Source organism: Sciurus carolinensis, chromosome 12, assembly GCF_902686445.1.
Source record: "Sciurus carolinensis chromosome 12, mSciCar1.2, whole genome shotgun sequence".
In the NCBI taxonomy this organism is placed as follows: Eukaryota; Metazoa; Chordata; class Mammalia; order Rodentia; family Sciuridae; genus Sciurus; species Sciurus carolinensis.
In genome coordinates this window covers 83,578,468-83,602,148 of record NC_062224.1, presented here as the reverse complement: position 1 = coordinate 83,602,148, position 23,681 = coordinate 83,578,468, and the positions used below count along the sequence as shown (strand labels likewise).

Sequence of the window (23,681 nt, the reverse complement as noted above, 5' to 3'; positions counted from 1 at the left end):
CCGGACACCTGCTCAATCACCAACCCGAACCTCCTCCTTCCCACCGTGTTCTCGCCACGGTCCTCACTGCTGGTTTCTTCTCTCTTGCCCAGACTTGGCTGCAACTGTGGCCTACACACCAGTCCCACTCTCCTATACCAGTCGCCTCAAGCCACAGCTCTCTTTCTGACTGTGGCCTCCAAGGCCCTTGCTTTGTGTGGAAGGGGACAGTCTCCAGTCTACGTGACTTAACTACTCTCTGTCCTCCACCTTTACCCTCCCATTCCTATAGAACTAACTTCCTTCCTGATCGTAGCCTCATCTGTTCCGGAACAGTCTGCGGCTGAGCAGAAGCTAATCCTGGTGACTTCACCTGTATCTCATCTAGCTGGGACCTTTGTATCGGTGAAGTCACTTCCTCATCCTCATCTTTTCTTAGCAGGAAAGTGGGTTTGGTCAGCAGCCAAGGTGGTGATTATAGGACTCTCCACTCCTTGACTGCCTTCTCTTTGTAAAAATTCTTCCTCTTTTATTCTGCCTATTTGCATTTAGCAAGAATGACCAGGGAAAGGATATGCTGGAATAGCTGACTCTTTTTTTCCCCAACTGGCAAATACTCTTACCTTTCCCATCAAGCTTCGCTATCACCCCTTTCTGTGCCTTTACATGATCAACCTGCCCAGGCAGGATGGCCCTTGTATATTCCTGCTGGCCTCTGACCACTTCTCCATATAAGTGGCTCAGAGGATCATCTTGACTCTGGAGCTCCTGGATGTCAGCAATTCTGGTCCCTTTACACTCCCCTGGGCTTAGTACAGTACCTGGTACTCAAAAAATGCTCACCTTGACCTTGAGGAACATCACCTTAGCCTCCTCTCTCTCTGTCCCTGCCCCCCTTGCAGCTCAGCACTTCCTCCCCTACACCTGGTCAGCTGGTCTCCCTGGCGGAGCGAGGCCCAGCCCCTCTCACCAGACAGCATGCGGCCCCTGCGGGAGGCCTCGGTCGCCAGGGCGCAGGAGATTTCAATCCGCTTCTCCTGCTCCTGCAGCTGGCTCTCTGAGTCCTGGGGCACGTCCACAGAGTCCCCCTCGCCGATGGGCACCACGTTCTGCATACTGAAGAGGCACAGACACACAGACATGGAGGGAGGGACAGCATGGTCCAATTGGCTTGGGGTGGCCTGCAGGCTGAGGTTGGCGGGGAGGGTCAGGGGCCTGCGAGGATGCAGCCTCTGGTGCCCTGCAAGGCTGTCCCTAGGAGTGAGTGGGACCCTGGCAAAACAGTTGGGACCCCTACCCTCAATGTTTTCAAATGAACTCAGAGGTTCAAGTGAACACTTAGGGCAGCCTTGAGGGGAAGAGGTCAGCAGAGGACAACCCTTCAGTTTTCTCTTTTTGGTCTGTGTGTGAGCCCAGAGCAGGTCTTTCTCGGGCCCAGTGGCAGCATCCTTGTCCCGCCAGGTTCCTGAGCCCAGCCTGCTGCCTTGAGCCACTGCTTCCATTTGCTCTACCCTGGGAGGCTCAGTGCCCCCATGACATCTAGTGCCCCAGGTGTTCTAGGTGCCAGGGAGGGCAGAGGAAGCCAAGGTGCACCCAGACCGGTTACCTGGATTTGGCAATGAGCGTCTTGATCCTTTCCACCTTCTTCTGCTTCTCCTTCAACTCCTCAGGGCTCAGGGGAGTGTCGGGTTCCAGGTCAATGTACCGTTCAGGGATGAGGACTTTGTCTGGGGTGGAGAGCTGTGGAGACGCGGAGGTCACCACTTTGATCTGCTCCCAGGCTCTCCCCACTGGGGACTCCACTCACCTCCTTATTGATGTCCACATCGTAGTGCTGGGGCTCCAGCTCCATTTTACGAAGCCGGGCAATTTCCTCCCGTGGTGTCTCATAGGCCTGGCCACCAGGCTCCTCTGCCCGCAGGGCTGCCTCCAGGTTGGAGATGTCCACCTCGTGGATGCTGCGGTGACGGCGCACCTAGGGGACAGCACTGTTCTGATCACCACTGCTACCTGTGCCTCCACACCCATGTCCTTGTAGTCCTTGACCAGTGCACATTTGATCTGGCTGCTGCCCCCTGGCTCCCACTGTCCTCCAGGGCACTGTCCTTCCCTTCTGCTTTCCCAAAGCCACCTGCCTGCAAGGCCTCGTCCACGTCTCTTCTCAGTACTAGCCACCGCCCCTCCCTGCTGTCCCCTGTCTTCATATGTGGCACCACATTTTGGGCAGTTGAGTCTGTGTCTCTTGTACTGATTTCTGATTGTTTCACAGTATAGAAGTTCAATCCCTCAACTAGAATGTAAACTGCGTGAGGGGAGGATTGATGAGTCATGATTTTCTGTATTTCTGAATTTCAGTGGAAAGAAAAGTTAAGCAGATGCCTTGGGCTACTCCTAGCTCTGACCTTAATAGCTGAGTCACTCAGAAATCCCTTAATTTCTCTTGACTTTGTGTCCTTATCTATGTAATAGGGATAACAATTCCTAACCCAATGTGTCAAAAGGGTTGGAATGAAATGACATGAAGGGGATCTGTGAACCGCATTGCTCTGGTGACCACCTTCAGGATGCCAGCCTGATGCTAAGCACACAGAGGGGACTCCAGAAAGGTGCACAAGTGGTAGTTATTTCTACATGGGCGATTTTGTACTATTCTTCACCAGTTGAACTTTGCATAATTGATTTCAATGAAAAGAAATGTCATTTCCTTTTCGTGCATTATTTTTCTTTAACTGTAAAGAAGAAATATTTTGCCCTGTGGGGAGAGGCCTCCCCTCCTTATCCCAGGAGCCTGGCTGGGGTTCCCCAGCTTCCCTTCTCCCCAGCCTTCCTGGCATGGGTTAGTCATGGCCCAAGAACTGGCAGGGTGAGCAGATGCCAGGCTTGGGCCTGTGGGAACAGGGAGCACAGTACCACTTTGTAGGCAGGTCTGGTGCTGGGTTCCGGGGCTGGGCTGGCTGGGAGCTGCAGGCTTCTCCGCTTCTCCTTCATGGAGCCACTCTGGTGCCTCCTCATGCGGTCAATCTGCTCCTCCACGCTCATCTTGACCTTGCCTTCACCAGGGAACACAGCACTCTTGGGGCGATCCTGCTGCAGTAGGGAGACAAGGCTCTGACAGGTGCTTCACCTCCTGTCCAGGTTCTCATTAACTCTAGGCCCTTAAAATTTCCCTTCTCTGGGAAGCCTGCCTGCAGTGGGTTGGACAGTGGTCCCCAAAAGATAGGTCAAGACCTACCCCCCCCCATACCCATGAATGTAACTTCACTTGGAAATATGAGATCACTGTGAATTAGAGCAGCCTCATATCCAGTAACAGGTGTCCTTGCAAGAGACGGGAAAGAAGATGACACAGAGGAGAAGATGATGGGAAGACGGAGGCAGAGATCAGAGTGACCTGCCCACGTGAGAAGAAATGCAAGCAAGCACTGCCAGCAATACCCACAAGCTGGAAGAGAGGCCCAGAGCAGATTCTCCCTTGGAGCCTCCAGAAGGAACCAGTCCTGCCAACACGGTGATTTTGGACTTCTGGCTTCCACATATGTGAAAGCATAAATTTCTACTGTTTTAAGTCACCCAGTATGTGGTGCTCCTGCCCAAGAAAACCAGCCCAGAATGTAGGTGCTGGGAAATGGATGCCACGATAAAAATAAAACAAAGGCAAAAAATCCTAAAAATGTGGAAGAAACTTAGAACTTGGGTAATGGGTTGAGGCTGGATAAATTTTGAGGTGAATGATAGAAAAAGCCTAGATTTCCTTAAAGAGATGACTGGTAGAAATGGGGACTTTAATGAAGATTCTGATGAGGGTGTAGAAAAAATAAAGAGAAGAGAAATCATCTGTGGTCTTAGAGAATACAAGGTTCATCGTGAACAGAATGTTGGTAGGAAATGAATGATGAAGGTGCTTCCGGAGAAGTCTCAGAAGGAAATGAGGAACAAATTACTGGAAAGTAGAGGAAGGGACATCTTTGTTATAAGGTGGCAGAAGTTCGGCTGACTTGGTTGGTCCTGTTGTAGAGTAGAGAACAGAACTTAGAGAGAGTCACTGCATAATTAGCTGAGGAGATTTCCCAGCAAGGTGGTGAGGATGTGACCTGATTCTCTTTGTACCTGTGATAAAATGGGAGAGGAAAAAGATTCATTGAAGAAGGAAAGGTTAGGCCAAAATAAGCCTGCACTTTATTATTTGGGAGGGTCTCACTTAAATTAGGAAAACTCCCTGTTGGAAAAAGCATACACTAAAGAAAGGGAGTCAAGGATGTGGTTGGACAACACTTAGCAGAAGAGATTAGGTGTGGGACTCATGAATCCAATCCACCATCTCAGAAAGAAGCCAGAATCAGAGATGGGATTATCCAGAAAGGAGCTCCAGAGTCCTCTAGTGGCATGGATGGCCTTGGGATTATCCAGAAACGAGCTCCAGAGTCCTCTAGTGGCATGGATGGCCTTGAAATAGCCAGGAACCTACATGTGCTTTTGAGAATGTGATATGAGCAAACACACCTGTTAGTTTGTGAAAAAGAAAAAGAGATAAGATGGTGGGGGTGGGGGGAGCTGTCAGATCTCCGGGATTCTACAGGTAGGAAATAAATAGGCTGATAGAGCTCCTTGGTACAGACATGTGCTGCCCTTTAAGAAGATGGAAGAACGTGCCTAGTCAGCACAGGCCAGTGATCCCAACAATTTGGGAGGCTGAGGCGGGAGGATGGCAAAGTTGGAGCCAGACTAGACAACTTTATGAAATGCTGTCTCAAAATAAAAATAAATAGGGCTGGGGATGCAGCTCAGTGGTAAAGCACCCCAGATTTAATCCACAATAACACACACACACACACACACACACACACACAGAAAAAATGACTCTGAAAGCAAATCCATGGGCACAGAGGCAGAGGCCAGAGAGGCAGGCCTGGCAGCAAGGGTGGACGGAACCCTCACCAATAGGGAGGGGAGGATGGTGAGCCACAGATTGTTCTCAGACCTTATAACCTAGTGAGGGCAGCCCTCAATGACAGCGGGCTAGGCCAGCGTGCACAGGCCGTGAGTATCATCCCCAGCACTGACAAATACATACATGCATACATACTAGAATTTTCTTTGTTGGATTTCAAACTTGTTTGGGACTAGTAATCCCTTTATTCCTTCTAATTTCTCCTTCTGGGGACAGGGATGACTACCTTATACCTGCCCCGCTATTGTATTTTGAAAGTTGATTAGCTTATTTTCTAGTTTCACAGGAAGAGAGGAATTTTGCCTCCAAATCAATCATACTATAGAGTTTCACACACACTTGATAGATGACTTAGATGATGAAGTTGGGACTTTTGAGCTAATGCTATTTAAATGAGATTCTACACTTAAAGTTGATGCCATGAGCTGAGAATTTGGGGGATATAGGGATGGAATGCATGGATTTTGCAAGAGAAATGGGCATAAAATTTGGAAGTATAGTTGTTGACTAGTAGCCTCCCTAAGCCTTAACCCTCAATACCTGACTACAACCTTATTTGTTTTTATTTTTGTTTTTGTTTTATACTGGGGATTGAGCCCAGGGGTGCTTAACCACTGATCCACATCCCCAGTATTTTTTTTTTTTTTTTTTTTTTTAGTTGCAGATGGACATAATACCTTTATTTTATTTATTTTTATGTGGTGCCGAGGATGGAACCCAGTGCCTCATATGTGCTAGGCAAGTGCTCTACCACTGAGCTACAATCCCAGTTTTCCCCAGTCCTTTTTTAAATATTTTAATTAGAGACAGGATCTTGCCAAGTTGCTTAGGGTCCCACTAAGTTGCTGAGGCTGACTTTGAACTCACAATCCTCCTACAAGCTCATTTGGAAATAGGTCTCTGCAGATGTAATTAAGAATCTGAAGACAAGATTGTTATGAATTAGGGTGAGCCCTAAATCCAAGGGTAGGGTCCTTGTAAGATATAGAAAGAGAAACCCAGAGGAGAGAGTGATATGAAGATGGAGACAGAGGTTGGACTGATGTGTCTACGAGAGAAGGAAAGTGAAGGATTGCCAGGAAGCACCACAAACTAGGGAAAGATGCTTTCCCTCAGCGTCTCCAAGGTGCTGACACCTTGACGTAGCTCTGGCCTTCAGACTGAAAGAAGACGTTGTCTTACGCCACTGTGCGGGTGATTAGCTAATTCCTATCAGCCCCAAGGAATGAACCCAGGCCTTGGATCAGCACATTCGACTCTGACCACTGGTTTCTGCTGCTTTTCCTCTATTTTATTTCACCAGTGGCATGCTATGATAATTTCATTAGATACTCTTTTATATTTATATTATGTTTACCTTTCTTGTCCCTTGACATGTCTTTCTAAAGGGGACCTTGTTCTACCTTTCTCCCCGCGTCCTAGATTTTCTGAACAGTAATGGCAGACGTGTGGACACTCACAGGCCCTGGGCTCCTTGCACAGCACAGGCCCACACAAGCTCTCGGAGCCACAGGTCATGGACTCACCCTGGAGGACAGTCCATTGGTGAGTCCATTGGTAGTTCTCCTCACCACTGCCGATGGGGCCACATCTTCATCTGCGGGTGACTTTGTCCGAGGGGGCACGATGCCAACTGCAGGGAGACAGAGCAGCCAGGGGGCCTTATGGAGAGAACTTCTCGGGGGAGGCTCTGTCTCACTTGCAACCCAGGTTAAAGGCCCAGGTCAGGTCAGCACTCTCTTCAGGTCTAATGAGCCTCCAGGACTCCTCTCTCACCCGTAGCCTTAATTCCAGAGGAAGATGTGCCAGAAAGTACCTTTGTTGAGAGCTGCCTGCTTCTCTGCCTCCACCTCTTGTCTGGTGGGCACAAGGCTGATATCTCTGGGGGTGTCCAGGGGTGACGTTTGGTGAGGGTCTTTCTTGTTTTGCTCATAGCTTGCCTTGGACTGGGGAGAAAGAATGAGAAGGTGGTTGATAATGGAGTGGCTGCTGGGAATTTGGCCCCTGGTGATATTTCTTTATTTTGCAATGGTTGGAGCTCAAACCCTTAAAGACAGAGGAAACGGAAATTCTATGTGTGCCAGCTGAGAAGTGGACAAGATGCACTGGGACTTCCTCCCCGTGCATCTTCAGGTTGGTCACCATGGAGCCATTTGGGGAATGAACACTCGGGGCCTCCAGCAGGGCTTACTGAGGTCCATCAGAGAGGCCCCTCAAACCGACCAGTTGTCATGACAAATTCTGAGAAGCACAGACTTGCTGTGAACCAGGGTCAAGGAATGGCCAGAGAAGGGGGCTGCAAAGCCTAGGGTCTCTGAGGATTCTGTCAAGATCCCACTTAACACTGGAGCAAAGAGAACTAGGTGGACCTTGGTACCAGGATTCTAGGGGAATAAAAAGAGCTCAAAGAATAAAGAGGTTAGAAGGAACCTTAGGTATCATCTGAGCCACCTCCTCCCATAGTACAGTGAAGTATCCAAGTTTCAGTGAGTAGAATCTGGAAACTAGATTCCAGAGATCAGAGACTTCAGCTCTAGCCCAACTGGAGAGCATGGGTAAGTTTTCTTTGCCTGTCAAATGCAGGTAGCATTACCTGCTTTGTCCATCTCCCTGTGAACCCTCATGGGTTACCCAAATTACACGGAGCTGAGCTTTGAGGAGAGTATGGGTTTTCCAATTTCAGGCACAAATGTCTTACCACATGACCTCTTCCTTGCAAGCCTAATGCCCATCTCCTAGATCTTGGTTAGGGATTCAGGCGAGAGAAGAGGCCCAGTCAGGGGAGAAGAGGGCCTATGTCTTTATATGCTAGGAGCTCATGAGAGCCAAAGAAGACAAGACATGATAGAGGCAGAGAGGAAACACAAAAGGCTGGGTCTATGCTGGGCTGGGGATATAGCTCAGTCGGTAGAGTGCTTGTCTTGCAAGCACAAGGCCCTGGGTTCAAATCCCCAGCACCACAAAAAAAAAAAAAGGCTGGGTCTGAGGTGGACAAGGACTGAAACGGCACCAGGGATGGATGTTGCTCAGTTTCCTTTGGCTGGTCATGTTGGTAGGGAGAGGGGCGTGAAGACATGGGCACTGACAACCTTTGCTGCCTGTGAACCTGCGGTCAGAGTGGGGCAGCAATTCATTTCCCATCAACCACAGAGATCAAAAAAGGGAAAGGTGGCCTGTGACTGTCTTAATGTCCTTTCTTTACCCCAGAGCCCAACTGGGCAGGGCCCAGTGGAAATTAAGCTTTGGGAAAATGAGTAGGGAAAACAACTCTGGGGCCCTGCCCTACCCCTTGCCTGGCCCTTTGCCCTGTTCTCCCCTGTCCCCACCCTCCAGAACCCAAGGGTGCTGGGTACCTGACCCCTGGCTGTCTCGCCACTGCAGTGCCAGGAAGGGGAGCTGGGGTATGGCCAGAGGCGGCTCTCGCTAGGGAGTGGAGGGACGGTGGGAGGAGACTCCAGGGGGACGTAGGCTTTGGGGAGGGGAGGCCGAGGCGGGCCAGGTTCCTGTGTCAGAGAAGCCAGAGCATTAGGAGGAACAAGAGCAGCCACTGTGAGAGCAGGAGAGAAGAGCATTAGCAGAGCCAGACGTCACCATACAGGAAGCACAGACTGGGCCCTGGACACGGGCATCCCACCCCTGGCCTAGAAAGAGCGCCAACTCCACAGCTGAAGCTCGGCCTGGCCTTCGAAGCCCTCGACTGAGCCCCCACCTGCCCACCACTCCCGACTTCCACTTTTCCTCCAAAGCGCTCTCCTCACTTCCATTCCTTTGCTTCTGCCATCTTTCCTGCGTGCGACACCTCTTCCTTGTTCCAAATGCTCATTGGCCCAGTTGAAGTTCCACCTGCCTTTGGTTCTCTCCCCTCCTTTGGAGTATCAGAGCATTTACAGTCTGAACCACAGGGCTCAATACCCAGACCACACCACCATGTTTGGTAAGCTATGAGTGGTGGATGCTGGGCTCCTTGAGTGAAATGAAGGAACTTGGGCCAAGTATGAGTATCTTTCCAGGAGGGCCTTATCCCACCCCTGGCTGTCCAGAGCTCTCAGGAGCACTTGCTGATTGACTAGGAAACTGCTTCCCACACTGACCCTCCACCCTCTCACCCCCAGAACACTCCTGGATTTGCCTTCCAGTCAAGTGCACAGGATCACTGCTAACTACCCTGGTATTCAGGAAGCTGAAAGGAAATAAGAACAGAGGCAGAGGAAATCCAGAGGAAGGTCCCACAACCAGGTGTGAGAATGACTCCCTTAGAGAAGGACCAAAGCACTAGGAACAGCGCCTCTGAGGAAGAGGTGGGCACAGACTTTGCGCAGTTCTAGGTAAATGAGGATCTATCTGCTCTTCCCACCCCTGCCTACCTGTACTCCGTCTCTCCAGCTTACCTCATTGGACCCCGGCTTGGTGGGGGACCCCTGAGAGCCAGACACCAGTGAAAAGGGGCTCAGGGGGCTGGTGAGGCTGGCGGAACTGAGAGGGCTGGCAGGGCTGTTGGAACTGTAGGTGGCCGAGGGGCCGAGTCCTCCTTGGGGAAACAGAAGGGGAGAGAGGTGAGGCCAGGAGAGGAGGTGTGGCCTGGTGTGTGCATGGGGACTGCGGGTAGAGGAGGGGAAGATCCTGCGGGGATGTGAGAGGGAGGATCCAGTCCCTCAGGGCCACCTGGCCCTGCTGCAAGAGACTTACTACAGGTGCTGGGGTCACAGGCTGCCTGTTGAGAGGAGCCCTGAGCAAGGACAGATGGTGGGTGGAGATGACACTGTGGCCTCCAAGGTACCAAAAAAGCCAGACCAAGGGCCTAGGGCTCGAGGAAGGAACTACAGTAGGGGTCAACTGTGGGCCCAAGTCTTTGAAGGTCAGGGAGGCTCAGGTGTGCTTTGACCTTTCCTGGGGTGGAATCTAGGGTATCTGGGTCGGCGGTGTCTCTAAGTGGTCTACCTGGAGGATAAGGGAGCCCTGCCCATCACCCTAGGATTCGGGGGAAGATTCTGGAACTCTGAGAAGGCGCCAACTGGCTCTGAGCACCGTGTGAGCTGGCAGGTGTGGGAAGGAGGCCAGAATCCCTGGAGCGCTTCTAGAGACGCATGAAGCCCAGGAGGCTCCCACCTCTGTGTTTGGCGGTATCCGTGCCCCGGGACGGGTTATTCTTCCGCAGCCCCTCCATCACATCCTGGATCCTCCAGATCTCCTTCTGGATTTGCCGGTTGAGCACTTCATTCTGAAACAGCCGCAGAGTAAGTCAAAGGAAACAGCCACAGAGGTGTCCCTCCCTGCCCTCATCCCTGGTCCCGACCTCTGGACTGGCATCCGAGGCAGAGCGCTGCCCGCAGGCACCTGCACACATGGCCCTCACCAGCAAGGCCATCTTTCTCATGGGCGGCCTCTGCTTCTTTGGTTTGCATAAAACTCTGTCCCCAGAATTGCCAGAGCCTCAGAACCAAGAGTGTCAATCAACCCTCTGAGGCCCCCACGGGCGGCAGGGTGGTCTGACAGCAAGGCCCCGCCCTGCACGTGGCAGCCCGATTTCTGTGGGCAGGGGCTTCCAGGTTAGTCCTTCTCTTCACCTCCAAACATTCTTTTGTAATACCCACACCAACGCACCCTAAGGCCCGGGATTGTCCTCGGCACAGGTTACGCTGTGGAAGACGACCCCTCATGCTGCCTTGCTTAGTACCCGGCGCCACACCCAGGGCTTGGCATGCACCAGCTCATTCTAGTGAGACAACAGCTCTACACGGTAAGGGCGGCTTTGTTCCGTTTCAGAGATGAGGGGGCTCGCACCCAGGGCCACGTGGAGCAGAAGTGGTGTGACTACCATTTGCACGTGAATCCACTCAGTCAGAGGCTGGCACACTTGACCGCAGCCCTACTCCACTTCCTAAAATGTATGTGTTCAGAGTGTGGTTTGCCCACAGCACGTGGGAGGACCTGGGTCTTCCCCTCACCCCGCCCAGTCAGTTGTCAGGTTGAGGAGGTGAGATTTGTTACCAGGAGGAAAATGGGGGAGATCAGGGTGTTAAGTGCATCAGAGGAACAGGACAGGTGAACTAGCTGGAGAAGGGCAGGGCCTGGATGGAGAAAGACAGGAAGCAGAGAACGAGAGCTCCCAAGGTCACTCGTCCATCCTTCTGCCTCCAGATCGGCCGCTTCTAACCCGGCTCGGGAAGGAAAGTCTCATTCCCACGGCAACTGCACAGGTCACTCCCGTTCTGCCCACTCTTCTTCTTTTCTTTTCTTTTGAGACACGGTCTCACTAAGGTGCTGAGGCTGGCTTTGAACCTGTGCTCCTCCTTCCTCAGCTTCCCCAGGTCTCTGGGATTATAGGCATGTGCCACCACACCTGGCTTCTGTCCACTCTTTTGATAGCATGGAGACACTTCTATGTCTGTGTTTTAAATCCTTTGTCATAGAACACTCTGTATCTGACTTAGTCTCCCCTGCTTTGGCGTTAGTGCCTTCCCCTGTGAGTTGGTGGGAATAAAGAAGAAACCCACATTCTCTTCATCCTGAAACTTAAGAGTCTGTTACAAGGGGTCTGAGTCTGTTCCTTTGTTCGGGACCAACTCCTTAAGTCTCTGAAATCATTAAAGAGAGAAAGGAGACAGCTTTGGCCTCTCTGTTCCAAAAGGACTATGGGAGACCTTGAGTGACCCACCCCCGTCTGCTCGGGGTCCTTCTTCACCTGGATGTCCAGGTTGAGCTGCTCCCAGAGGTCATCGTGCAGGGCGGACACCTCGGACTCGAGGTTCTCGTACTCCACGGTGCTGTTAGAGAGCGCCTGCAAGCAGAGGGCGGGCTGAAAAAGCTGCCCTAGCCCATCCTCCCTCCTTGCCCGAAGCCTGAGGCCTGGGGAGGGGGACACAGGACCAGAAGGAGAGGGGCACAAGGCGGAGACATTTTGGTGACAGCCAACACTAGCCTTACAAGAGGGACAGGGGCACATCCCACTGTGGAGTCAAACAACCCTGGATCTTTCCAGGCATGTGGTCAGGCAGAAAGGGGATGATCCTCTTCTACCCAGGTTGGGGGGACCAGGAGTGGTGGGCAAAGAGAAAAGGGCAAGGGAGAGGGTGTCTGCTTCCTGGAACTTAGAGACACTGCTCTTTCCTGGGCCATGTTTTCCTGGGACCTTTGCTGCTGCCTCTCAGGGTCATCGTTATCCAAACAGCCCGTGCTGGAGGCTCCACTGGGAGGTGACCAGGGCTGTGGCACTTCTGCCAGTGCCCTGCTCTTCCAGAGAACAGAAGCAGGCAGCAGAGGCATTGCAGCAACCAAGAAAACGATTAGCCCTCCGCTTGAGGTTGACCCGAAGGACTTCTGGTACAGCTACGGCTGATGGGAAATAAGCTCACTTTCTGAGTGGAAACTATGGGATGAACACCAGGCTGGCATGCTTGCTGTCTATCTGCAAAGTGGAGTTAGGGTCTCTGCTAATGCCCCTCCTGGGTGGGAGCACTTGGCTTTTGTCCTCCAAGGAGAATCCAGATTAGGGCAGCACAGCTGGATGGTGAGGAGCACAGAGACCCCACTCCCAGGTTACCGTGGTCGCCTGAGACAGCTCCACCCGGATGTTGATGAGCTGGTTCTGTAGCGATTCCTTCTTGTGCAGTAGCTTCTCTGGATAGGCGGGCTGGCTTCCAAACATCTCCAGCTCCTGGTGGGTCCCCATCAAGGCACTTTCCAGGCTCTCCTGAAGAAAGGTGGGAGAAGGACATGAGCTACCCTGATAGCTCCTGTCTGGGGTCTTTAACAGCAGAGGCCTAAGCCCCTGGCATTCAATTAGGCAGCTTAGCAGAGGTTGCCTTCACCCTGGGTACGGTCCCGGGGAGACCCTCAGCAGTTCCGGGGATGGGTGGGACAGAAGTGTAAGGAAGGACAAGGTTTCACCGGCTCAGTCAGGATGGAGACCGCCACCCGTGACTTCTCCACGCCAGGCCCCTTCAGGCCACCCAGGCTCTTACCTTTTCTGCTCGGAGCTGCTGCACCAGCCGGTCCTGCTCCCTCACCACCTTGTTCTGCTCACACAACTTGCCCAGCAGCTTCTGGGGGCCCAAAGTAGGGGGAGGGGAAGGAGAAAGAAGGGGATGAAGGACACGATTTGATGGGGACCTGGGAACTGCGTTGGTAGGGCCTGGCCTCTGGATACCGCCTCCTTTCCCCTGCTGAGGAGCCCTGGACCTTTGCCTCGCCTTTGAAGGCCTCCAGGAAGAGGAAGGGTCTCCATGTTGGGAGGGGAGATGTATTTATTCTTTGAGGAAGAGGGTCAGTTTGCAAGAGGGGGAGACCTGAGAGCCCAGTGTCTGGTGCCCACACCCCCATCCTTCTGCAGGGGTGCAATTCACAAAAGGCTGAGAAGACTGTGGCTTCACCTCCCCAGCTGGACGGGAAGGGCAGGCAGGTGTGGGGACAAGCAATCTGTGAGAAAGCAGTGCAGAGTATTGACCGGTCCCCTTGGTCCCATAGAAAGCCCCTGCTCTCTCATCCTGAGACCCTGGAGTCCCTCTGAGCTCTGACCCTCACCTGGATGGAACCTCTCCGGGGCCTGCTGCTCAGACCCCCTACCCAAGCAGGGCCAGCAGTATAGACAGGTAGGGCCAAATTTCTCTTCTGGAAAGACTTGTGCTTTTCACATCCACTTATGCCAAGCATTTGATCCCTTCCACTGAGCCAAATCTTGCCCTCTGGGCCTTGGAACTTCAAGGCCCAGCTCCCAGCTACCTGTTTTGCCCCTTCCCCACCAACCCATACGGTCTCACATCCCCCATGTCTGAGGAAACTATTAGTGGTCCCATTCAATAACTGAATCCACCTTGCCACCTCCTGCCGCCTGGTGTCTCCACCACCTGAAGCTCCCTGAGCAAGAGTGGGCGTATTCTTTCTAGTCACCTGTAGGGACTAGTGCCTTGCTGGGCACAGAGCAGACTGACTGACTCTCTGCAAGGCCTGCGCGCCTGCTCCAGGCAGGGCCCGCTGCTGCAGACCAGTGGGCCTGGAGCTCAGCAGGGAAATGCGCGGCACCAGCATGGAAGGGAAGGGTGGGTCAGTGGTGAGATCTAGAAGAGAAGGGGGGCGAGGAGGCAGGTCGAACGCTGTGTTTGTAGTGAGGGAGGACGTGAGTCAAATGTATGAAGAGCCACCAGAAGAAGAGAGAGATGGACGGAGAAAAATCCCCAGAGAGGAAGGAGGATGAGGACGAGAGCAAGAGGTGGCTGCAGTGGACAGAGGGAGCAGGGAGAGCTGCCCTTACATCCGTGTCTTGCTCGTTTAACTTGTAGGTGTGGAGGCCGTCCCGGAACACTTCTGGGTACGGAGGGACCTGCAGGAACATGAGGGGGTTACTGCAGCAGGGCTGGCTGAGGGTGTGCGGGCTGACATCACAATGGTGCTCTGTTCCTGCCAGAGACTGTGGCCCACCACCTCTGGTGGCTTCTGTTCTGGGGATCTGAGGTAATTAATTCTCTGTTCCCTGGCTGGGGAGCCTGGAGTGGTCCAGTCTAGACTCATCCCAGTTGTCCTGGCTGCTTCTGGAAAGATCAGACATCTGCGGGACTTGGGCTCTGCATCTCCTCTCTCCTCAGCTCTAGGACTTGCTGCTGAGGGTGCTGCAGAGCTCCCGGTAGCTGACTATTAACCACCCCTTCCCTGTGTGTGGGGACAGGACAGGGAGCATGATGGGAGTGAGTGCTGGAAACACTTGAGAACTGTTACCCTAGAACTGAACACGAATCACAGGTTTGACTGGCAAGAATCTAGAAGCCTCTCTGGATTCAGCTAATACTGCCCAGCATTGATGACATGGCAGGTGATTATGGCCGAGTCTATGTACTTCTGGCATTGGATGGTCCCATGTTACACCCCTCACACCCTGAACCCCAACAATGTCTGTCAGGAAGATAGCAAATATGAATCTGGAATCATGGACACTGAAAAGCAGGTTTGCAATCCCCAGCATGGCGTGAGATGTCAATGCTGGCTAACTGGATGGCTCGGGAAATGGGCCTGTGTTCACCCATGAGTGTGAAGAATGGAGGTGACACAGTGCAGCTAGGGAGGAAGAGCAGGCTGAGCCCGTCTCCAGGGAGATGAGGCCTGGCAGATGAGCAGGCTGGGCAGAGTGAGCCTCATCCCACGTGGGGTGCCCCGACCATGCACAAGCAGCTGAGATGGCGTGGACAGGGACCATGCTGCCAGGCAGAGGTCTTACTTGCATGAAGAGTTGGGCCCTGGGGAGGAGTTCTCCACCATGCGGTTCACCATACTGATGAGAGTCTCACTCTCACTCATCTGCAGCAGAGGAAGGAACGGACGGACGATTCACACTCAGACCCGTGGAGGTAGCGCCCCGCATCCCCTGCACGTGTTCCAGGAAACAGGGAAGAGCAGCTACTCTCGGGCCTTCAGCACCAGTGTGTGGCTTCACCACCGCTCCCTGTGAACTGATGCTGCCCCAGAGGACAGGCCACAGAGGGAGCTGGGAGACCACAGGGCCTTCGCTCGCAGCACAAAACATGCTCCAGCCCAGGGACTCTTCCCTAGGAACCTGACTGCTGTGGGTCTCGTCCACACTGGCCAGGGCTGTCGTTGCTGTCCCGATTCTCACACTGCTTTGCACAAAGACCACGCAGCTAGAAAGGCTGATCTCCCCAGGTCTGCACTAAACCCCAAAACTGAGAGAGACGCGGTGGAACGTGCCTGCTGGCGGCCTTCGCTAGCGCACAGGCACGGCCCCCTGCCGCCCCGCCCCTCCTGGCTCTAGTGCGGTAGGACTGCTCAACATGGTTTCCAGAGCTGGGCTGGCAGCATCCAAGAGGAGCTGGGATGGCATTGGGAGCAACTAAGGAGGCCGAGACAAGCGAGCTATGTTAAAGGGACACCAGAAACAGAAGGCTGCCTTCCACCACCTCATCTTTACAGTTCAAGGACCACAAGGAACTCTGGGGTGGGGGCGTTGTTTGCCAAATGAAAAAGAAAGAGGCAGAGGGAGGAGGAGGGAGGAAGGAAAGGAAGCAGGGAGGAAGGACGGGGCCAACCAAAACAATTAGAGATGCCATCATTGCCCCACTGGTTCCAGTGTGAGAACATAAAAAATGGGCCCATCAGGGAGTTTCCTTGGTTGTGTCCCTTTAACTCTGCTGTTGTGTAGCAGAGATGGGAGGAGACAGAGGGAAGTGAGCAGGAAAAGTTTTGGGGGAGGGAAAGTGAATGAGGGGAAAGACAGAGCCACAGTAGGAAAGATCTTCTGGGGTCCCAGATTTTTCCATGGCCTCCCCAGTCTTGATAGGACCCGCTGTCCTTTCTTCCTCTTACCCTTTTAAGTGACAGCTGAAATACGGCTTCTGCATGCTACAGGCAGGGCAAGGCACCCAGTGCCCCCAACCACGGGAGCGGCTGTCATTTCAGCCTTTTTCTAGGACCTGGTTTTTCTGCCTCTTTAGCCCAGTTGGAAGTTTTCTGTGGCATCAAGTGTGATTTAAAAGGCTAGCAAATGAGCACTTGTTATATGAGCTTGAGTCCTTGCAAGAGTCAAGTCAACTAGAGGTCAAGCATATCTTCTCTAAAAAGATCCAAACTCAAATCTATCCCTCTCTTCCTCGAGTGTGTACGTGTACACACCCTGGTGTGTGCACACAGGCAAATCTAACAACGTGTCGGCCTTTGAGAGGCCAAGGGAGTCCCAGGCTCTTCCTGGGCACCCACTGACCTCAGTCCTTCCCCACAAGTGGGTCTAAAGCTTCGGTGGCAAGAAGCAGAAGGCCCTCCTGGCCTGCTTCCACTAGTGCTGTGGCGCTGGGAATCTTTGAGCCCAGGTGGGCTCCCTTCTCTAGGAGGATCCTGTGGGGCTACCTCATGCAAAATGTTGGAGAGATTTTGTGAGAAAGCAACGAACCCAGTGCCCGATACACAGTAAGGGTTGTATTTTGGTAGAACATGAAAATAATAACAGCAGCAGCCAGCGCTCACAAGCGTGTGCTTGACAGAGACCCTGCTGGAACCCTCCTGGACTTTCCCATTGGATTCTCCTGATAACTGTGAGGTAGAAAGGGCCAGCTCTACAATGTCCATTTTATGATTAAGAAAACAAGAACCCAGAGAGACTAATGATATTGCTAAGATTTAAAAAGCTTGTAAATGGCAGAGCTGGGACCAGAGTGGCAGTGTTTGGTGGCATGTGGGCTCTCCTTATCCCATGAGATGCCTCCAGGGACCATTACCCTGTATCCAGGAGCAGGTCCTCTGGTCGGTTTTTTCCAGCCTAATAGTCCAGACCCTCTTCAAGGGCTAAGCCCCCAGGAGGGGACCCTGCTTTTTCACTGAATGTTTGGACAGCCAGACCACGTGGATGGGGTTGGGAGCCAATCACACAGACAACGGAGAACAGCCTGCTCAGGAGCCCGGAAGCTGGATGCACTGAGCCTGGCTCCTCCCTACACCAAGGACCACACCTTGCTTCCCAGTGGGGGGATCCTGGGCTTCCCAGCCCTGCTCTGAGGGGACAACCGGGATCAGGCCTCACGTGGACTGGAACGCCCACGGTGTAGACACAACACACTGTTTACGGAACAAGAACTCAGGGTCCTTGAGGGCTGGGCCCTGCTGACCAAATTGTGGATATCAGTGCTTCCCAGTGCCTGAAGTCTTCTAGGATGGTCTCATTATGATGTGGAAGCCCTGCGAGGTGGTGGGTTACAGGGCTTGTAACTAGAAGAATATATAGTTACAGCTAAATCCTCTGATTTTCCAAGTTTATGGTTCTTTCTGCAACTCTAAGAGCTTAAAATTCTCCTGATGAGCTATGACTCCAATTTAAAAAAAAAAAAAACAAAAAAAAACAAAAAAAAACAGATGTTTCCTCAGTTCTAAACTGGGTCAAAACCTCAGAGTCACATTCAAGTTCTGCTGTTGACTGGCTATGTGTCTTCGGCACATTATTTAACCTCTCTGTGCCTTATTGCCCTGGCTGTAAAGTACACACCAGGGATAGTAACAGTACTCATCTTGCAGGATTATCATAAAGATGAAAGGAGTTGGGATCTATTTTGCCTAGAACAGTAAGAGGAGTGGAGGAGGCATCAATTATGGCAGCTGCTACCATCTTTATTATCATTATCACTTCTACCACCCCAGGACAACAGTGTGCAGTTCCTATGGTTTGTGGCACAGTAAGAGGATGCGCTCACAGGAGTGCCAGCAGGTTGCCCTGGAGTCTACCTCCACTGAGGAGCAGCAGCAGGCAAGGCAGCCAAGAGCTAGAGCCCTGGAGCTGGGAGCCAGGCGGTCCACTGCTTTGGTCTTGTGGGGACACTGCCTGCCTGCTAGCTTGCTCACCTGTCACACTGAGTTGATTCTGTTGCCTCAGGGTCAACGGCCTGAATTCTCAGAACCATGGGCTGTGTATGCAAAAGAGCTTTGCCAAAAAAATAACACATGTACTGAATTGATAGTATTTTTCTAAATTATTCTAAGGCAGGCCTATAGGCCTCAGTGTAAATTCTTAGCATCTCAGGCCCATACCCAGAGTCCCCTCCTATCCTCTGACTCCCTCCTCTGTCCAGCAGAAATGCAAATTCCCACCTGCCCCCTGGGAGGTGGTTCCATCTGGGCTGGTTGGGAAAATATGAAGGGGTATTAATTATTCATGTGCCCATTTATTATTATGCTTCTTTCCACCGGAAACCCCCAGCTGCCCTACAGGGCTTTGAAGAGGAGAGGTGTGAAGGAACAAACTAAAACATAAGCCACTTTGTTGTGTCCTGGTGGCACCAACAAAGGTTGTCAAATGGCTGGAGGGGAGGAGGGAGGAGGAGCGGGGAGACAGGACAAGCGGGCGGTGGAATGATGAGGGGCACCAGCTCTGCCTACCTGCTGGTCCAAATACTCTAGGTTTCTTTGCAACTGAAGGTCTAAAAGTTCATCCTACCCGGAAGCCCGAGGCCAAAGGGCCAGTCAGCAACACAAACAAACAGGAACACACAAAAGAAAACGATAAAAAAAAGAAGAAGAAGCAAAGCTGTTAAGAGTTAGCTAGGCAAGGACAGGAAAATCCTCTCTCTCTCTCTCTCTCTCTCTCTCTCTCTCTCTGCCCCTGAGCAGTTCTGGGGAGGAGCCGAGGTTGCGCGTGGGCAGAAGAGGGACACGCTCCTGCCCAGCTCCTGCCCAGCTCCGCTGTCTGTCTCTCCCAGGGCTGCCTTGCCTTCCCTGGGAACATGAAGCACTACTGAAGCCATCTAATCAGCACTTCTGAGCAAGTGCTTCTGAGTTTTCTGGAAAAACTGGCTGTTTCTGGAGGGCTAGGCTTGCTGGGGGTCAAGGCTACAGAGTCTGGACACTGGAGTGAGAATGGGGGTGGTAGCCTTCCACGCCTGTCCAGGCTCCACCACCCCAGCCTCCTGGTGCCACATACAGGACACTGTGCCCATTGGTCCCTGTGGTTCTCCCAACCCACCCAAGTATCTGGATCTCGTGCTCCAGGTGGAGGCAAAAATTCTCAAGGGAGCACATTTTTCTACACAAATAAGAAAAGGAGAGAAAAGGAAGTAGGCACAATATGGAGAATCTTTTCTTCCTTGATCACCTTTTGTCTCTTTCCCCACAGGTGACATTTTCAGGCAAAAAGCAAACTTGAAGCCAATACACGTAGGGGGGAAAGTCTAGAGGCGCTTGCCTGTTGCTAGGAGCCCTAGCCTGCCCTCTGTCCCAGCTCACAGTCCCAGGCCCCTGCCCCGGCCCCTCTGCATGCTGGAGAGGAGGGCTGTGCTGGGCTAGAGGGGATCAGGATATGTCATGCTCTCCGCTCTTGTCCCACTCCCCTGCCCTGTGTCACAGAGAAAGGGCAACTGGCAATAAACTCTATTGGAGCCCGAGTCCTAGCCAGGAGGGAGGAGGCATCCAGAGGCTGGGCACTAGGCACAGAGCACCCCTGGCGCCTGCCCCAGTTTGGCTCCACCTTGGGTGGAGGCAGGGTGAAGTGGGCGGTGGAGTGGAGGGGAGAGGAGGACGTACCATCTTATCGTGGACCGTGGGGGATGGTGGGTAGTTGTAGGGAACAGCCCTGCAGGGACTGGCCGCCTGTCTCCCAGGTAATCATACTGGAAGAGAAAGGGGATTGCAAAGGTGAGAGGGTCTGGCTGGGACATGGACTTCCCCACCAACTGAAGTTCAAGGTTAGGGATGTCTGTATCAAAATAAAAGGGACAACGGCCCCCCTGGCAATAATCTGTCCAAGTCCTCAAAACTAGAAAAGACCCTCTCTGCCCTTTACAGACAGCACAATTCCTGGGACAACCTGGGGACAGGCACAGAAGGTAATGTTCCCTTTTTTTTTTTTTTTTTTTTTTTTTGGTGTTAGGGATCGAACCCAGGGCCTTGTGCTTGCAAGGCAAGCTCTCTGCCGACTGAGCTATCTCCCCAGCCCCACTTTGAGGGGACAAAGCAATTCCCCCCAGACGGCACTCCTAGGGACAGAACCGTAGGGTAGGCCAGCGACTCCCCCAGGCAGGTGCCTGGTCCTGTGACACAGCCCAGTGGCCCCCGTTCCGTTAGTCCCAGCACCTCCACCTCTTCTCAGCAGACGGTCTTAGGGAGGGGCAGGCTGGGGGCTCACCTTGGGGGAGCTGATGGATCGTCTCATCACGTAGGCGGCGGGGTCAGCGTAGATGTCCTCACTGCGAGGTGGCAGCCGCTCGAAGCGAGCACTGGGTGAGCGGACCGGGGAGTAAATGCGGGCGCGGCTGTAGGAGCCCTGGCTGGGTGAGCGGGGCACGGAGTGGGATCGGGGCTGCAAGGAAAGTCGGCGCAGGGAGCCAGAGGCAGCATCCAGCTCGTCATAGTAGACTGGCTGTCGGGAAGGGCTGGGGACCCAGACGGAGCCATCCTGCCGCCCGTAACCGGTGGGCTCCTTCCACTCGCGCAGCTGGTAGGCAGGGCCACCCCCATTGCGGAAGGAGTGGCGCTTGTCCTCGAGGGCCCAGGGCGGGCTGATACGATCGTAGGCGGGCATGGAGCAGATGCTGTCTGGCCGTACCCCTGGGGGGTAGTACTGGTAATCGTCTGGGTACTGGGAGGAGTAGGGGCCATAATACTCAGGGACTCTGCGGGGCACAGGGTAGAACCTAGAGGGACTAGGACAAAGAGGACACTATAAGGAAAGCAGACAAAATGGGCACATCTCCACCCATCCGCTTGTGCCCCAGCCCCACCTCCGCGTCCTCCAGCCTGGAGAACTGCCTGGCCAGGCGAGAGGTGCCCCAGCCTGGCTTGACGGACACACACCAAGGAGGTCACTGCCAGGCAGAGGCTGGCAGAGGAGAGGAAAAGCCCTGCCTTGACCAGCTCCTTGGGGCTGGAGCCTGCAGCACTCAGCGCTCCAGTTTCTGTCTCCTTAATGGAATGTCCCTTCTCAGCCATCTCCTTCCCTGTGGACTAATTTATCAGATTCTTTCCGAAAGGCGGGAGAAGAAAGAACGTGAGTGTACCAGGCACCGAAGGAGGGAACAGGGGGAGGAAAGGGCGGCTTCCTGTTAGGTCTTGTCAACACAGAACCAGTAGGTTCCTGGGCCTCACCCTTAGTGGCCCCAGGGGCCAGACGCCCCAGGGGCAGGACCACCAGCAGCCAGGGGCAGCTCACCACTAGGGGGCGGGTTTCTCCCAGGCCCAGACACCCTCAAAGGCGGCCACCTGCAGTCCCTGGAGTTGCCCCTACCCCCAGGGAAGGAGCCAGCCAGCTCACGTGCCTTGACAGACAGGCCCAATTAACGTCCCCAAATATTTGAAAACCAATCTTTGGATAAAGGAGAAAATTGGCCTTTGAGGACAGTATTAGGATGGATGGCAGGCTTTATATTTTTTTCTTCAAAAAATAAACTTCCTATAAATGATGTCTTTCAAACAGAGCTGTTCAAAGACAGAGTGAGCTGGTATGGTGGCTGGTTTGGGGAGAAGCGCTGGGGTTGAAGATGTAGGATCCACTGCAGGGACAGGTGTCTGACCAGAACACTTCAAGTCTCCTCCCTCGGCCTGCCTGACTCTTGGGCTACCCAACCCCCTGGGAAATGGCACCAGGGTGCTCCGTCCCTTTTTCTGAAGGAAGCTGACAGAGACAGCAGGAACAAGGGGTGGCCACCCTTGTCGGTGGTACAGGAGAGGAGGTGGGTGGGCTGGGAAGCAGAGGATGGTCTTGGTTTCCCAGGGTAGCCTGGCTTCCAGGAGGGGATGCCTCCCAGCCTCCTGCCCCTTCCTTGGCCCCCGCAGAGCCTCACCTCCGGAGGTCTTCAGGTGGCGGCATCCCCCGGCGCAGGTTCACCCACTGCTGAAGCTGATTCATGGAGCTCTTGCGCTGGGCAATTTTGTCAGGGTTGGTGCGTGGAGGGAAGCTCCGCCGGTGGCCCCCACTCTCCCCATCCTGAGGGGGGAAAGCTGTGCTCCCTGGCCGGCTTGGGGAGCTGTACTGCCAGCCATTGGGTTGGGCAGGCTGCTCCCCGCCCCCTGGGACCCTCGGGCCCTCAGGGTAAGGGCTGCCGGGCTCCGAGGCCGGCTCAGGTCCAGCTGGGAGGCCGTTGGCTTTCACCAGAGGCTCTTTCTTGACTTCGGGCCTCTCCGGCCTCCGCTCTGCCTTCTCACAGCCTCGGCCGTCACCCTCCCCTCGAGTCTTGGCCTCAGGCTCAGGCCTGGGCAGGCTGTTGTGGGCTGGCTGCTGGTGGTGTTTGCTGGGAGGGATGTTCTCCGAGTCTGGCTTCTCGTGGCTGTGGAGGCCAAGGGAGATGTGGGTGAGACTCCAGTCATGGAGTTGGGAGGGAGGTGGTAGACTGGAAGGGAGAAAAGGTGTGGAGAGGAATAGGCCGGAAGGTAGGAAGGGAACCGGGATTCAGTGACTTCCGCTTCTGCTTCCTAAACCCCAGCTTCATCTTCTTGCTCCAGCCCGGGCAACTCTTAGGCAATGTGTGACCATTCCTGCCCAGGCACGCCAAGCCATCCTGCCCCTGGGTCTTCTGGCCAGGTCACCATCCACTCCTTTCTGCTGTCTGTGTTGAGCCCAGCTTTCAGCTATGGCCAAGACCAACCCAAATGGTCTCGGTCTCCTCTGTCACCTGTCCCTGATCCAGCCCCTCAAACTACGTTGGCCCAATAGTGAAGCTTCACAGCAGTAACTGTGACCTTAGTGACAGAGGTTTTTTACAGGTCCACGCTCTCCTCTACAGAACGCTACTTAACTTTCATGAGTCTTGGGCTCCCCACTGGCAGAATGGACAGTCCCCTCAGACGACTGCTGTGAGATAGAACATGGCAGAGGTAAAAGCTGCTGCCTCCAAGTTCATGGGCATGTAAACATGCCAGTCCCCTTCTCCAAATCACGTTCCTTCCAGGACTGACTCTCCATTAGAAAGTAGGCTCCACCAGGGCAGGAACAGGGCAGACTCTCCTCCCTGGTACTCCCAGCACCTGGCACAGGATCTAACACATTCACGTTCACAGTAAATATTTGTGAAATGAATGAATGAGCTTCTGAAAAGACGAAGATGGATTCTTGCAACAATTTCCTCCAAGGTTGACAGATTCAAGCAGCCTTGCTGATACACTGCTGGGTAAACATTTCTAAGACACATGACTAGACTTGGAGTCTACACTGTGAGCCTCCTTCTTCTGGATCCCTATTAACACCTAACTCAAGGCTCCACACCCAGTTAAAGACGAGACAGGCACCGAGACCGCGGTGGTGACGGGAACTGAGAGCAGCCATCTGCTGAGTGTTTACTACACG

At 53.4% G+C, this 23,681-nt stretch overlaps 1 protein-coding gene across 4 annotated transcripts in view; it reads right to left on the bottom strand.

Annotated features, from left to right (window-relative positions):
- The window catches only part of Plekha6 (pleckstrin homology domain containing A6), a 144,238-nt gene that overhangs the window by 8,852 nt on the left and 111,705 nt on the right, over positions 1-23,681 (bottom strand). The window contains exons 10-24 of one of the 4 annotated variants that reach the window (XM_047520103.1): positions 22,183-22,665; positions 20,529-21,045; positions 14,175-14,243; positions 12,889-12,969; positions 12,468-12,617; positions 11,583-11,705; positions 10,034-10,145; positions 9,316-9,455; positions 8,281-8,430; positions 6,744-6,873; positions 6,454-6,560; positions 2,890-3,066; positions 1,787-1,954; positions 1,586-1,719; positions 950-1,095 (exon numbers count right to left, since the gene is read on the bottom strand). In XM_047520103.1, the coding sequence (XP_047376059.1) occupies positions 950-1,095; positions 1,586-1,719; positions 1,787-1,954; positions 2,890-3,066; positions 6,454-6,560; positions 6,744-6,873; positions 8,281-8,430; positions 9,316-9,455; positions 10,034-10,145; positions 11,583-11,705; positions 12,468-12,617; positions 12,889-12,969; positions 14,175-14,243; positions 20,529-21,045; positions 22,183-22,665 (2,687 nt within the window). The remainder of the gene's footprint in view (positions 1-949; positions 1,096-1,585; positions 1,720-1,786; positions 1,955-2,889; positions 3,067-6,453; positions 6,561-6,743; positions 6,874-8,280; positions 8,431-9,315; positions 9,456-10,033; positions 10,146-11,582; positions 11,706-12,467; positions 12,618-12,888; positions 12,970-14,174; positions 14,244-20,528; positions 21,046-22,182; positions 22,666-23,681) is intronic. The other 3 variants (XM_047520104.1, XM_047520106.1, XM_047520105.1) reach the window with 3 other exon arrangements.